General features: G+C 41.8%; 1 protein-coding gene across 1 annotated transcript in view; it reads left to right on the top strand.

Moving 5' to 3' along the window:
• Nucleotides 1-11,364, top strand: part of REPS2 (RALBP1 associated Eps domain containing 2) — a 101,709-nt gene extending 90,345 nt beyond the window's left edge. The window contains exons 17-19 of the mRNA XM_069854618.1: nucleotides 2,059-2,204; nucleotides 4,733-4,838; nucleotides 6,595-11,364. Of these exons, the coding sequence (XP_069710719.1) occupies nucleotides 2,059-2,204; nucleotides 4,733-4,838; nucleotides 6,595-6,663 (321 nt within the window). The 3' untranslated portion in view covers nucleotides 6,664-11,364. The remainder of the gene's footprint in view (nucleotides 1-2,058; nucleotides 2,205-4,732; nucleotides 4,839-6,594) is intronic.
• The last annotated feature ends 3,745 nt before the right edge of the window (nucleotides 11,365-15,109 follow it).

Below are 15,109 nucleotides of genomic sequence, written 5' to 3'. Positions count from 1 at the left end.
TTATAAAGTAAACACTTGAATTGCAATGGAGTCTTCACAAGGTCTTGCTTAGGGATGGAGTGGCCTTAGCAATGGCTGTGAGCCTTCCCTCATTCCAGGTCACACTCCCACTGCCTCCTTCCACCAGCTCCAGCCAGAAGAAGCTTTTTGACTGGGGGCAAATATAGGTCTTGCCTGTTCCGGCTCCTCCTGAAGCCAGGGAGTCCCTACAAGACCTTAAGACCTTTGCTCAGCCCAGCCATGAAAGGTGCTGTATCTAGTACATTCTTTGTCCAAGGAGCATCATCACTACAGAGGATGTAGACAAATGTCCTATGTCATTGCCTATATGTGATAGAGCTTTCAGGGCTCTGTCCTTGCTCCACTTGTGCTCGCTGCATGCTGCTACTAACCTAGCCCTGCTTCTTCCTTGCTCTGCTTTGCAGCCCTGCTGGGGAAATAAAATCCCTGTGGTCCACCTACTTCATGCTCACTCTCATACCACCTGGCTATTTGAAATATAGAGAAGCCCTGGCTGTGGGGTGTGGGAGGCAGGTTGTTGGCACAGTGCTGACCTGCCCCTGCAGAGGACTCTGCTTCTAGGCATTGGATCATTTCTTCCAGTGTTGCATTTGAAACGGAAGAGGGGTTTGTGCTTTTGGTAGATTTTTGGCAGTTCAAGGGAGGCTGGGATCGTGCATTTGGTATCCTGACAGTTCATAGTTGTAGAAAGGACACACAAGTTCCTTACTTGCTGTGTGTCACGTGCTTGCAGGAAGCTGTGCAAACACCTAGGATTTCAGAGCACAGTATTATCTGAGATCTGTGCAGTGCTGGTGTGCTGACATCCTTATCAAAATGACTTATACAGTTTTCAGTTCTGCTGTTACTGAAAAAAATAAATCTCTTTTCCAGGGTTGACACTTTTTGTTCCCTTATAATTCTTATTTCTCTAATTATAATCCTACTCATACTAATTATTGATTGTCTTATACTGGTTTCATTCTGTATTACTCATACTAGTCCCTGAGTCGGTCTGTGTACTGCAGTTTTTTTTCTTATGATTGGTGGGTCAGTAAATGCTTCCTCATTTAATTTTTATTTTATTAATATTTGGCCAAAACACAGCAAGAAAGATAGTCTGGACCAGTAAAATGCACATTGTGTAAGTGATAATAGAATTTGGCTTCTGGTCTTGAATGTGACACTAAATGTATAACCTTTGTCAAGTCACTTCATCTTTTTGAGTCTTAGTTTCTCATTTGTGAAATTGGACAGTAATAGTTGTATCCCTTGTACAAGAGATCTAATAATAGAATACACTGAAAAAGATATATTTCTATTTCAGATTTAAAACAGCTTTAAGTTGTTAAAACTGCTTTTCATTGCAAAAGAAAGGATATATTAATTTAAAATAATGAAAACACTTACCATTAAAGGCATAAAAATCCAAGACTTTTTGTTTTACCTGCAAACCAGACTTAAGTCTCCAATGTAATTTATCAAGAGAAGTAATTGTACTTCTACACTTCCAACATTTTTATTTTGTGTAGATAATTAGATACATGTGTCTTTCTAAACTATTTTCAGTGTTGCTTTATGTAAGAAGAGGGTAGGAGAAGGGAGAGACTCCATGTCAGATGGGAGGTATTAAGCTGGGATGCAAGTGATTGATTATTGATCTTTACCAACCAAGCATAATTAAAAATAAATCTGGGTGTAGTTCTAATGCTTCTGGGTCAACTAGGCATTTGTATTTGTATTTATTTATACCCCTGCCTCTGCCCTGACAAATGTGCATAGAGCTGTACAATCCAATTCTGAAGAGCTTGTCATCCAGATGGAAGACAAAACACCAGTATAATAATTTAATTCATTAAGAGGTTGCAGGAGTCATTGTTCCTTTATTCAAAGTCAGAAACCCGAGAGGCTATTACCAAATTTGAATTAAACTCTGTACCTTTTTAAATGATGAAATCTTAGGCCAGCTGTCAGCAATTTCAGTGTCACTAGTATTTCCCAGCCTAATGACAGGGCGCACATGGCTTGACTTAACGTTGCTGTGCTTCTCCCTTACAGGAGGTTGTTCTCGCTCAGCCACCCTCCAAACCTGCCCGCAGGAAACTCCGGACAGAGGCACAGGGGCTGGAGACCCCCGAACTTTCTCCCACTATAAACGCGACTTCTTCCCTGCCAGCAGTCAAGCATCACCACCCAGTCCAAAAGTAAAAACCTGTACCAAGCATGCCAAACTGCACCATGAGATCTGATATGGCAGGATTTGCTGTTTGTATAATTTTGTGCTTAACAGTTCTGATTTTGAGAATGTTTCACCAGATAGATCTTTGAAATCTACATCTGTCTTCTCCAGCCCTTCTGGTGAGGGGCCTGGAGAACTGGCCTTATGAGGAATAGCTGAGGGATCTGGGTTTGTTTAGCCTGGAGAAGAGGAGGCCAAGGGGAGACCTTATTGCTCTCTACAACTACCTGAAAGGAAATTGTGGAGAGGAGGGTGCTGGCCTCTTCTCCCAAGTGACAGGGGACAGGACAAGAGGGAATGGCCTCAAGCTCCTCCAGGGGAGGTTCAGGCTGGACATTAGGAAAAAATTTTTCACAGAAAGGGCCATTGGATACTGGCAGAAGCTGCCCAGGGAGGTGGTTGACTCACCTTCCCTGGAGGTGTTTAAGGGATGGATGGACAAGGTGCTGAGGGGCATGGTTTAGTGTTTGATAGGAATGGTTGGACTCGATGATCTGGTGGGTCTCTTCCAACCTGGTTATTCTATAATTCTATGATTCTCAAGTGTGGACTAAGTCTGTAGTGACTGTATAAGTTGGTAACATTTGATCGATAGGCTCTTCAGAGGTGTCCTACTTCTTTTCTGGTAGAAATGTCTGAAGAGCAAGCCTAGCTGTTCAACCACAATCTCTAACATTACTTCTCTTAGCTCTTCGGGTGTGTGGCTTTTGCCTTACACATCTTCTGAAATTTTGTTCATTCCTGTGGACAAATACAACCAGATAAATGCTAAGGAAACTGAGTCATGAAATGCTTGATGTTGGTCATATCCTTGTGATATTTCTTCATCACAAGACAAGTTGGAAATGAGCTTGCCACTGGTATGAGCTGAGTTATAGACCACTTGTGATAATCCAGTAATTGCCAAACCCAGCATGTGTCGTTTGGTTTCATAAATTGTTGCTGACAGCTTCAACAGCTCTAAGACTTGTGGTGATTTTACTATGTATTTGTTTAATAGCAGTGGAGAAGGAGCTGTATAAATGGTAAGTGAGAGCACTTGAAGCCCTATTGGGTCTATACATCTACATCAACTGAAACAATGTGCAAACATTACAGCCTGCCTTCACCGAAAGCCTTGCAAAGACATCTGGTTCAGTCTGAAACATAACTGAGCTGCCCAAATCGGCCAAGCAGTTCTTGTTGAACTGTTTATCAGTAAACTGAATCTGTGCTGCATAATTGGAGATTAGAATAAGTAATAAGACTCCTAGGATGCCCTTAAAGTGCTATTTTGTGCTTTGGGAGTGCATATTCCGTAGTGGTTCAAAGAAAGATAACGGCATTTGTTAGCGTCTCGACTTAATCCTGTCTTGTCTATATCATTCCTAAAATGTTTAAATGACCACAGAGGCATATCTCCCTCTTTTTTTTAAAATTTTTTTTCCTATCTTTTTCCTACTGTTATTACTTCGTAGTGTACGGAGGTTAGTTTGAAGCAAAATTGTGTAACAGAAAAATGACAATTCACTGGAAGATAACAGCATAAAGGCCTGCCTGTGCTGTGAAACAAATTCTGTTGCAAAGATTAGTGCCATCAGTGCCACTAAGAGAAGAGACCTAATGGGGAACTGTGTACTGCTATAGACCTTAATTAAATAGGGCATCTGCTTTAGATCAAATTTGTCTTTAAAGAGCTCTTGATGCCTCATGTAAAACTTAAAAATAATCTATTTGGAAGAGGACGTGGGTATTCAGCAAGTATTTTCTCTATTTTCTTTCCCTTTTCCTGTTGTTACCTCTGTCTCTTGGAATAGGTTCGTCCTTCTGTACAGAGCTGCCTAACTGTAATTTCCTCCAAATCAGTTACTGTGGGCTATAGAGCAATAATAGTAGGAGAGAAATCTTTTCTTCAAGCAGCAAAAGAAATGAGGAAAGTCCATAAGCCATCTAGCTATTCCTGTTTGTGACATCAGATGGTTTTGATGGAATTTTGATGACTGCTCTGAATTAAAGAAGATTAATTTTTAAAGTAAAGAAACATTAGAATCAGCAGTGCCTTGAAAAATCTAATACAGTATTTTTGTGTAGATTGTCGGTTTTTTCCGCACAGAATGATTTTTGTATTTTCTGTTAACTGCTCTTGAACTATTAAACTCTGCAAATGTCTGAAAATGGTTAAATCAAAGATTCTGTAATAAGTACAGCTATGCAGGGATTATTCTTAAGCTGAATCACTATGCAATGATTTTGAAATAATTGAGACAGCCTAAAATGTTTCTGTCATTCAGGTTTAACAAGTGTGACCATTTTACTTTCAAATGGTCTACCTGATTCAGCCATCTCATTTCAGTGTTACATTTTTCTTCTCTTAAATGTGTAGTTTGTACCTTGTCTTTGAAGTGTAGTCCAGTGTGTATAGAGTACAGAGGCGTAAAATGGATGGCTGGCCTTCTGGCATCAACTACTGTTGAGGCTCTTAATTGAAATGTTTTGTATTTATCTGTCTGGCAGACAGTCTTCCAAGCAGAAAAGGGCTATTCAGACTGCTATACGAAAAAACAAAGAAGCCAATGCTGTGCTCGCCAGGTTGAACAGTGAGCTCCAGCAGCAGCTGAAGGTAAGGAATGCATTGAAAATCAGTGACAAAGCTCCCTGCAATCAGTTACATGTCACCTCCAGCAGAGAATCTTGTTCATCCTCTCAGATTAAACCTGCTGTGATATTTCCTGCTTTCTGGAAGGGAATAACTACACTGTATGTGTGGATAGGATGAGGCTTTCTGGGAAAAGTTATAACCTCTGGGCCTACAGCTCCACTGGCAGTCAGAGTAAGTCTAAAGGGTGACCTTTGTCTTTCTGAAAAGTTTGATACTGTGATGGTGTCGCCTAGTGCAGAAGAGCAACTCAAACATAGCTTGCCCGTTTCCTTATCAGTTGTGCTACATAACTGTCTCCTGGAGTAAGGCATTTGATGTACGTGAACTAGCAGAACCATGCTTTATGTGAGCATCTAACACCAATTTTTAATCTCTGCGGACTTGTCGCTTAACTTGTTCTTTTCTTATAAGCATGAGTTGTGGTTCTGTTTTCTCAGTTTAAAGGTAGTACAGACTTTTTTTGTCCGTTACAGCTTTTTCTTACTTACATATTATGAACACATTTGTGTGGAAAGGCATGGGAAATTCCAGTTACACTTTTTCTTCAGTCACTGTGAACATTTGATTCCATGTTCAATTTTGCTTTAACATAATTTGTAACTGGCTTTCAAGGAGCTTCCCAGACTGATGCAGGGTGGATGCTCTGTACTGAATCTTAGCAAAATATAGGACAGCAATTGAAATAAGCACAGAGATGAAAGCTTTTAATGACAGCACATTGCCATCATTCCTTGGCTCGGTTCTTATCTGCTTCCATGCACTATCTTCAGCATGCTTAAATTTCCCAACCTTCACAAAACAGGCCAGTGCTGTTATCTGCATTCTACAGTACGGTAAAGGAAGCGCGTAAATACAGAGATATGCCTGAGTTCACACAAGAGCAGAGAATTGAACTGGTCCTCCAAGTCCTCTTGCTGGCTGGAATCTTTCTTACAGAACAGGGCCTTAATGTTTTTGTGGGGACCAGAAGATCTGATGGGTGCAGGTGAGGCACAGCTTGCACTGAGGCATGAGAAGCATTCAAGTGCACTACTGGGCTGGGGCTGTGCGCCTGTCCAAATGGGATACCAAAGCTTGAGGGAGTTATAGGTCAGCCTGGTAACTGCACAGGCTGGGGAGCTCTTTGGTGGGAGGTCAGTAAAAGCAAGGTGCTCCTCAGCACAGAGGCAGCCTCAAGACTAGGAGAGGCTTTCACAAAATCATGGATCCCCAAAGCCTTTAAAGTTAGTTTCCAGCTGAGACTGATGATCTTCCTGACATGGCTGCCAAAGAGGTATATTGCAAAGCCTGTGTTGTCTTAGAAAGGCAAAGTCTCATTCATTTCTGGAAGGAAAGAAGTTGATTTTTATGAATAAAAAGTTCTAAAAATCAGTGTGATTTCAAAATAGCCACATTTTCTTTGGTGAAATTGCCAGCCTGTCAGCAGCTCTGCTGTATTGCAAGCTATTCTGCTGGCCAGTGGATGACTGCTCCTCTCCGTGACAGCCCGAGCAAGTGATTGAGCCTCTGTATTGCCCTCCTGTAGGGAGGCAGCAGGAGACAGCTGCACGAGCTGTTTGTGTGGCATTGGTACATTTGAGACCGCGAGGAGAGCTACTTGGACAGCAGAGCCCTTACCCTCCAGTCAATGCCGTTGGTTTGTCTGGCTGCTTTTCACCAGGTTGGGGCGGTGCATGAGAACATCCCTAAAGTTACGCTGCATCTTTTCCTCCTGCAGGAGGTTCACAAGGAACGAATTGCCTTGGAAACACAACTGGAGCAGTTACGTCCTGTCACTGTGTTGTGACCTCCCGCACCGGCATGCAGTGGCAAGAGCGGAGCGTGCGTACTGAGAGCCTTGCAAGGAGGAGAGTGTCCTGCAGCTGGGCAATTTCCACCGAGGTGGGGTGGCTGTGGGGAGGACCAGATTGTTGGGTCTCCCTTCACCCTGCTGCACGCATTTGCCTTTGCAGGTGAAGACGGTACCGAAACCAAATATCTGACTGCCAGATATTTCTGAGCAGGGTGGATGTTTCACCTGCCTTCCTCCCTCTTCCCAGCCTAGTGTATAAATGCAATTTATCACTGAAGTGAATAACCTGAGAGTAGTTTATGTAAAGAATTCCTGATTTATATACATTCTGGCAGAACCTCCTGCCCTGATCATTAAGAGGTCCAGCATTCCTGAATTCTTGCTTGAATATAAACTCATCCTCTGAGATGGGCTTCTGGATGTTGCTGATTCCTGTAGGATTGTATTATGGTAGAGTACCTGTGGGTTTAATGTACTACAAGAATAAAACTCACTAGACATACTTTATCCACAATCATATGTCAGATAATTATTTTCTTAGCACTGTTTATTAAGCAATCACAGATGTATTTTAATGTTAAAGAACTTGTATTTTATAAGTTCAAATCATATGAGAGAACAGTAAAAAATACTAAAATTATTTTGGAAATTACAAAAAAAAACCCTGGTTTTATTTTTGAGCTATAAGTGTTTCCTATCACCAGTGTTTGATCACTTGCTTGCAACTGCCGGTGTCTCTGCATACTTTTAGCATGTTTGAGATCACTGATTTATAGCTTTTTTCTTTTCTTTTCCTTGTTTAACCAACAGTGTATTTCTGTCGAGGTTAAAAATGCATTCAGGCATTTTTATAAAAGCTGTTCTATGTACATTTATATTAGCCTGCCTTATTGTCTTAATAGCCGCTGATGTGTTTTGAGGATGTGTAAAAGAACTGTATTTCCAAAAGAAGAAAGATGGAAAAGTGCTTTGTATGAGGTTATAAAATACGTGATGGAAATAATCGCTTCTACAACAGGCTTTCGTTAAGGTTCCTTTGCACCTCTCTGGAGGTGCTACTGACAGGATGAAGCTGCCGAGGCCCATCTATTTTCTAAATGAAGAAGCAAAGATTAATTTTTAACCTGGGTCTGATCCAAGGCCAGCTGAATCCCATGGGGGTTTTTCTGTAAATGCAGTAGTTGTTGGCTTTGGTCTCAGTTCTCACAGTGGAAGCTGGCTGACTAATATTTCTTTATTTCTTGGGCCACTACTCTTACATGGGGCAACTTCAGACATAACCCTGCTCCCTCCACGGATATGATGTGTGCTTCACTGCAAGGAAACATCAGCTACCTGTTATCTGTCTTAAATATGACGCTGCACGTATTTCATATGCTGTTGTTCACTGACCTAATTTAAGCATATGCGTTTGCCTTGCAGAAACAGTGCAGCAGTTTTTTTTACCATTGTTGGTGTGATGCTTTCTCCCTGTAGCTGTAGGGTGGCCCTGGGGCTGATAGGGAGGGGAAGCAGGTTGGAAGCAGCTGCGCAGCCTCCCTTTGGGGCGGATCATGGGTAGGCTGTGGTGGGGTATTGGAGGACAACAGAGCAGCCAAATGTTTTTTGAGAGATAAGACAGATATCAACAGGAATGTTTGAAGTGATGAGGAAACCGCCTACTTTCGCTGGAAGGGGTATGGATGTGGGACATGGATCCGGAAGCCTGAAGGTGAAAACAAGCACATGCAGAATTGTTACTGAAAATCTGTTTTGGTAATGCATTGGTTTTGATTCAACTAAACATCACTATGTAATAAGCAACAACCTTTTCTCTGGACTTGGGACTTCTTTTCTACGGCTGTTGCATAGCTGGGGTCAGACAGTCATTCCTCATCATTCCTAGTCAGTGACAAAATGTGAGAACTGCAGACTTTTCTGGGAAGCTGCAAAACAGCTGCTGCCCTCTTAGTGGTACTGTTCAGATATTATCATTTACTTCATATGTTCATAACACTGAATCATTCCTGAGATTTTAATGGAGTGGTCTTTCTTGCTTTGCTTCTCAGTTCCTGCATTGTCATTTGGTTAATAAACCCCTCCTGTTCAATAGGAAATAATCATATGGCACCTTTGTTTTGTTATTTTATGGGTGGTTTTTAAGGAAAGCGTTTCAGTGATTGCAAACAAATACACACATTACATTTTTAAGGCAGTGGATGATTTTTCCGTGTTTGATAGAAGCTTCCTTTAGCATAATCCTCCATTTATTTCTCTGGGCTATTCATGTAATAGATGCTGTTCAAAGGAATAGTGGAAAAGTCTATTTTCTATCTTTTTCAGATCTGTCCCTTCTAACATACAGGATTTTGTTTAATCCACTGGAAATTAGGATAGTTGGTTAGCCAACAATGAAATATTTACTCAGTTGTTAGTTTACCACAGACAGGACATAATAAATTTAAAATTTAACCATCCGTACATTTTTAAGGATGCAATCGAATGCCCCACTCAGCTTTAAGGCTTAGAGCGTGAATTGATTTGTATTCTGTTTGCTGAGATGTTGGCTATGATGATGATACACTACTTGACATAGAGAGTAAAGCGAAATATTCAAGGTCGGTGTGTTTTATATATATGGTGCAGGAACTATTATTCTTGTGTATGTCTCAGTACTTAGGAGTTCGTGATAGCCCATGCAAAATGAAAGGTGTGTCTGGTTTGGGGATGCTGATAGCATTTTAAAAGGAAGAGGAAAAGTTATCATGAAGCTATAGACTGTGCTCCATGCAGCCACTCCATGCAGCCACACTCATGGCTACTATTAACAGACTGTGGCTGGTCAAAATAAACATCTAAATTCTGTATCACAGATTTTATAAAAAAAAATATTTTTAATTTGGAATAATGTGGGTACAGCAAAATCATCATTTCTTCGCAGAAGCCTTTACTTTCTGAAACTTTGGATGGGAGATGCTCCTAGACCCAAGACAGACCATCTGGTCAGAAGGGGTGTCCTCTCAGGTGGTTTGCTCAATTTTTGGGGCACTTTCTGAACCGGTCAACTTTAAACCCCTGATGGGCCTGACCCAGAACAGCAACTAAGATTTGCCTGTCCCAGCTTAAGGCCTGACCAAGGAGCGAGACCAGCTTCCCACATGTGGGGTCACATTCCTCAGTTCATGGTTTTTGTAGGTATTTATAAAGAGCAGATCGTGCCCAACAAGAGAAGGTAACTGCAAACAGGAGCTGGAGCATGGCCTCACGTGAGAGGATGGAAAGACCATGAGCGTGGTGCCCATTCTAAAGCTTCAATTTCATGCGGCTGTTTTGGTTTGGACAATTAAATACTTTTGTCTGCAGGACAAGACTAGATGGAGCAGATAAGGGTCTTCCTCTGTGGGTGTGTAACTGTGCACTCGTGTGTCTTCCTTTTGACCATGGATTTTGTTATGGATCTACTAATGTTCATATCACTTGATGCCTTCTTTGAGTGTTTGTTTCAATACATGATAATTTAGTGGTGAAAAAAGGAAAATGCTCAGCTAAGTGTGGTGACTGGTTGCCTTTGTAGATCAAGCCATTTTTATGTGAGCTATTAAATATAAATAATGACCTGGTAATTAAGCAAGGTGAACAGTTCCCATTTCAGAGGCATTCCTTTAAACAAACTACCTGTGAGCAAATGAATTGTGAACAAATGATCAATGTCCTTCTCCTAGTTATTAAATTTATACTAGGATGCAGTGAAAACATTACCCCTTCTTTCTAGACAGTTCTCAGTTCTCTCTTCCAGAGAACTTAGCTGACGTAGCAAAAATGTGTGATAGTGGTTTCAGCCCTTTTATTGGTAAGCTAGTGGATATCCTTTTTAACTCAAAAGATCCTTCAAACTGTTCTTTATGTGTGTGGTGGTAGTTTTGCTGCTGGGAATCGTGTGTACACATCAGGGAGAGGAGCTTGTTTGGCTCTCACATAGACAGTCCCAGCTTGACACTGCCAGGGCTAATCAGCACAGGGTGGGGACTACTTGCACAGTAACATGACCCTGAAGGGATGGCTGGGGCTTTGAACCCTTCATAGGAAGCAGTTAGGATAGACATAATGTGAAAATTGCCTTTTGGTGGTACATAAGCTGCTTTTTTCCCAGCTGAGCTTCCAGATAAGGAGAAGGAAAGCCTATACAAGTTGCAAGCCAGGGAATGAGGGGTCTCAGTGTTTTCAGCCTTCAGCACACATGGTCCTTAACAAAAAAAATACATGGTGTTATAAACCAAGTGAAAAAGGCCTTTGTGAAGCCACATGCTTCATTGACTAAAGAGTAAAAGTATTTTTTCAGTAAAGGATATCCAAGTGATATAGTACCTTTGAGAAGAGATGATGTATTTTGAAGCTTGTTTCAGTTATCTTCATGATAATGTGCTATGAACATATGTGCTAAGTTTTAGTCTTGTTACTGATTTTTTTTGATATAAAAATCATATTGCAAGCATTATAGTTGTTAATCTAAAAAAATACCCTGAGGCTATTATATATTTGAATTTTAACTTATGAAGTAGATAGCCAGATTTAAGCAATTTGTTTTCACAGCTGCAGACTGTCCATGTGGTAAGCTGCAAAATATATAGTGTTCTATACTATGCCCATCTAATTTTGGAAAATGTATGTGATATGGAGCTGGGTGCTACATTATAATAAAAGCATCCAATAACTTCAGATTGTCCTGCTTTTGTGGTTTATTTAAGCCGTCAATTGTGCAGATCTGCCAGGAGAGCAGAATCTGTGACTCGCTGTGGAAAAAATACAGCATTCAAATGGCTGACCTTCAACTATGAAAGATGAAATCACTGAAGTTGGGATTGTGCGTATGTGAGAGAGACAGAGAGACACTTATTTAAAGTGAAATCACATTTCCTTAGGCTTCAGTTAAGTCAAAATTTCATCTTTACTTTGTCAGGCCCCGCTTTGTCAGGTTCAGGCTTGGCTTCCTGATTAAGCCTGGAGAGGTGCACCCTTTTCTAACCTGGATGGCACAAACTAAAAGCCCTTCCCAGCCTCCAGCAGACCCTTGCCTGGAAGAGACCCAAGCAGGAGAAGTGAGAGGACTTAAGCCGTTCACTCCAGCACCCGCATGATCAGTGTTTTTGGCCCCTCATCAACAGCAAGATCTGAAATTAAACTAGGGAAAGGAAAGTATTTGAAGAGCTCGCCTTCACAGGCAGGCAGGGAACTGGAGGGGATGGTGCACTTCTGCTCTTTAACAAGTGTGATTTTTTAAGAATTATGTCACAGCTATCCAAAGAGCAGGGCTTTAAAAGAGGAAATAATTAGTGATAAATTAATTCTTACAGCAATAAGCCATGACAGGAGATGTTTTATTGGCCTAAAAGTGTGTCTCTGGTGCATGTGAGGCACAAGGCCAAGGTGTTAAAAACTTGTAAATATTCTGTAGGGAGCTATTCTGCATCGGCAACGGGATGGATTTGGATGGCTTCTCCATTCTTAGTTTTTACAATTAGATGATACTCTGGGGTGCCGTCATACAATTCTAGATTGGCTCTTTGTATTTAAATTCACGTTCCAAATAATGTTTCTTAAAAATTAAAAGGTGCATCTTCTTGCTCTAGGAAAATAGTTCCCTGTGGAAGTGAGAAAGAAAAGAAATAGAAGTTCAAAAGTCCTTTTTCATGCTTCCGCTCGTTTTAAGGTAGTGCTGCTTCAGAAGCGTGCCTGCTTAGACTGGACGCTCACATGGTTTCTGTGGTGAAGTGGAATAAAGGAATATTAGTGAATGAAAAAAATCTCTGGGTATCCACATCCCGTAGCTGAGTCAGAGCTTTCACCTGCTGGTCTTATCTCTTCTCCTGTTTTACTTCCCCTGCCTTCTTTTTTATCCCCCAGGGCACTGCATGCCCTCAACCAAAGGCACTTCGGAGCAGGAGACCTTGGGTACCTGAAGTCAGTTTGCAGCAGGCTCTCAAGTCCCCAGTGTTTCTCTGGCATCTACCATTTCAGGCATTTGTCTGGAAGCAGCTGCATTAGCTGTGTCATCCCTGTAGTCCCATTGCTAAACGCTGAATTGGTATTCCCAGTTAAATCCTGAAATCATTTATGTTTATTGCAATATTTTTTAACTTAAATAGCATGAGTTAGGAAGTGTGTCTTATCTGAAGACATTTTGAGGATGCTTTATGCATCAGAAATGTGATGGGCTAGACAAGGCTAAGGCTATATATTGCACCTAGTCTGTTGTTTGTGGGAAGGAGGAAGAGGGGCATTCTTCCCTTAGCTTGGCTGCTCCCACACGAAACGTAATTTTTTTTTACTTCCCATTCACTTACTCATCACCACACTGTGGTCTCCAATGAAACATGACTATAACAGCTGGCAACTGCACAGGTAACATCTCTCTGCCACAGGCCTTCCACCAGGAACTGCTCACCTTGTGCAGGTGAGCAGTAGTGGAGCAGTCCTAGAGTGTCCAGCCCTGTGATGGCAAATGGCATGCAGAGCCCAGCAAGTATGACAACTAAGGAGGAGGCAGTATGTCGGCTCTGGTAGGACCACAATGAAGAGCAAAAGGCAATTTGGGGAAAAGTAATTGGGTTTCTGAGGTAGCAAGGAGGTAGCAAGGAGGTCGGTGCATGTCCACCACCTTGCTCCACCCCCATACAACAGAATAACATGTTTTAAAAAGCTATGCTGGACATCTTGCCATCAGGAGGCTTGGATGTAGGACTGCTACTTGATACCTTGATTCCTTTCCAAGGTCACTTAAGGAATTCAGTAGTTTGTGCTGTCTGTCACAGGTTTAGGGTGCATTAAGCCTCCAATACTGGTGTTGAGCAGACTGATACAAAGCATGCAGTGTTTACTGCAGTTTTTACACTCTTATCTGAGAGGAAAAAGCCAGAACATAATCTCACCTGGGTTTTGTCTCCCAGCCCTGTGCTCTTCATAAAGGACACGATACACTCGATGAGAAATAACAGCTTCCTGTTTCGTTAATGAGTTCTTACAGCAATTTCCCTTGAGATTAATCACCTTGGGTGATGGAGGTGTGCACTTCCAAAAGCAATTAGCCCTCCGGGGTGGCCATGCTGGGAGAGACCATTCTCCACCAACAGAAAAGCAACTCTCTTTTGGGTGTCTCAGCTTGGTTGCTAAAGAAACCAGTGCTGCCAGAGTCATCAGTCACTTGAAGCTATCAGCCAAAATGTCCTCTGGGATGAAGAGAGTCCTCCTTGGGAAAAAGTTTGTTTCTAGTGCTTAGTACCATACCACATAGTGAAGAAAATCCCTCCAAAAGCAAGCTGTTCCTTTGATAGCTCTCCAAATATCTGAGTGATTGCGTTATTCAGAAGGTGCCTCTTCAGGGCTACGCTTTCTGAATTTGTTACCTCAAAAATAGTTGCAAAATTCAATCCAGGCATCCCAGGACTTCTAGGCTCTGATTTGGAACTGGTCTTCATGTTTCCCCCCAACCTATTTACTCCCGTCACCCACATTAGTGCAAATAGTAATGTATTTTCTATTTTTAAAGCTGCACATTTGTTCTTGCAGCCTTTCAAACTGCTGTTGGAGGTATAGAACGCTCCAAGCGGAGCTAGACATCAAGTGCCTGTGGAGCTGTGTCAAAGCAAGAGCAAATGAACAATGGATGTTTCTGTGAAGTGTGACAGGCAGAAGGGTTAGTGCTGGACCTCAGGATCTGAGCCAGAGGCAGGCCAACGCCATCTTCCTCCTGCCTGGAGTTTTACCACCACAGTTAAGCTCTAATTTGAAGAAGAAAAATGCAGTTTGATTTCCTCCACTTTAATTATGAAGCTAACTTAGTTAAATGCGTATTTTGATGGGTTGGACCCTCAGCCATACTTTTTTACTTCCTTCAGATTTGATTCATTGCCTTATTTTCTGAATTTGTTTGACACGCTGCAATCGCTTGGTTTTGCATGAACTGGAAAGTCTGAGCAGAGTGCAGGTGCTTACTGGATGGTCCTGCTTGCAGCCCACATCTTGAGAGACTCGTCATGGTTTTGTTCTTGCATACAAATGTATGCTTGAGTTTACAACTTTGCTCTGGTTTGGATGATTCTATATGTGGCTTTGAATGTAGGTGACAAGGCACAGTGGCCTTTTTATGGCCCATTGGCTGGGTGGAGATTGTCTCATCGTGGACTTCCAGCTTCACAAGCTGAATATCAATATGGTCTGTGGAAACTTGCAGTCATCTCAAGTTTTGAGCACGGAAACCCAGGGGTGCTTGACAGAGTTTGGGAGATGTTACAGAAATAATATATGAAACTAATAGCAACACTAACGCAGAACACATGGAGCTGTTGCTTCAGGTTGATCCATTGCACCCAGGATGTCACTCAGCCATTGTGCAGTGCCAAAAAGCATTGGATGAAAAGGGAAGAACCCTGAAGTTATCAAAAATCTTTCAGTAGACAGACTTTGG

The sequence above is a fragment of the Phaenicophaeus curvirostris genome, chromosome 1, assembly GCF_032191515.1.
Source record: "Phaenicophaeus curvirostris isolate KB17595 chromosome 1, BPBGC_Pcur_1.0, whole genome shotgun sequence".
NCBI lineage: Eukaryota > Metazoa > Chordata > Aves > Cuculiformes > Cuculidae > Phaenicophaeus > Phaenicophaeus curvirostris.
This window is presented reverse-complemented; position numbering and strand designations above follow the sequence as displayed.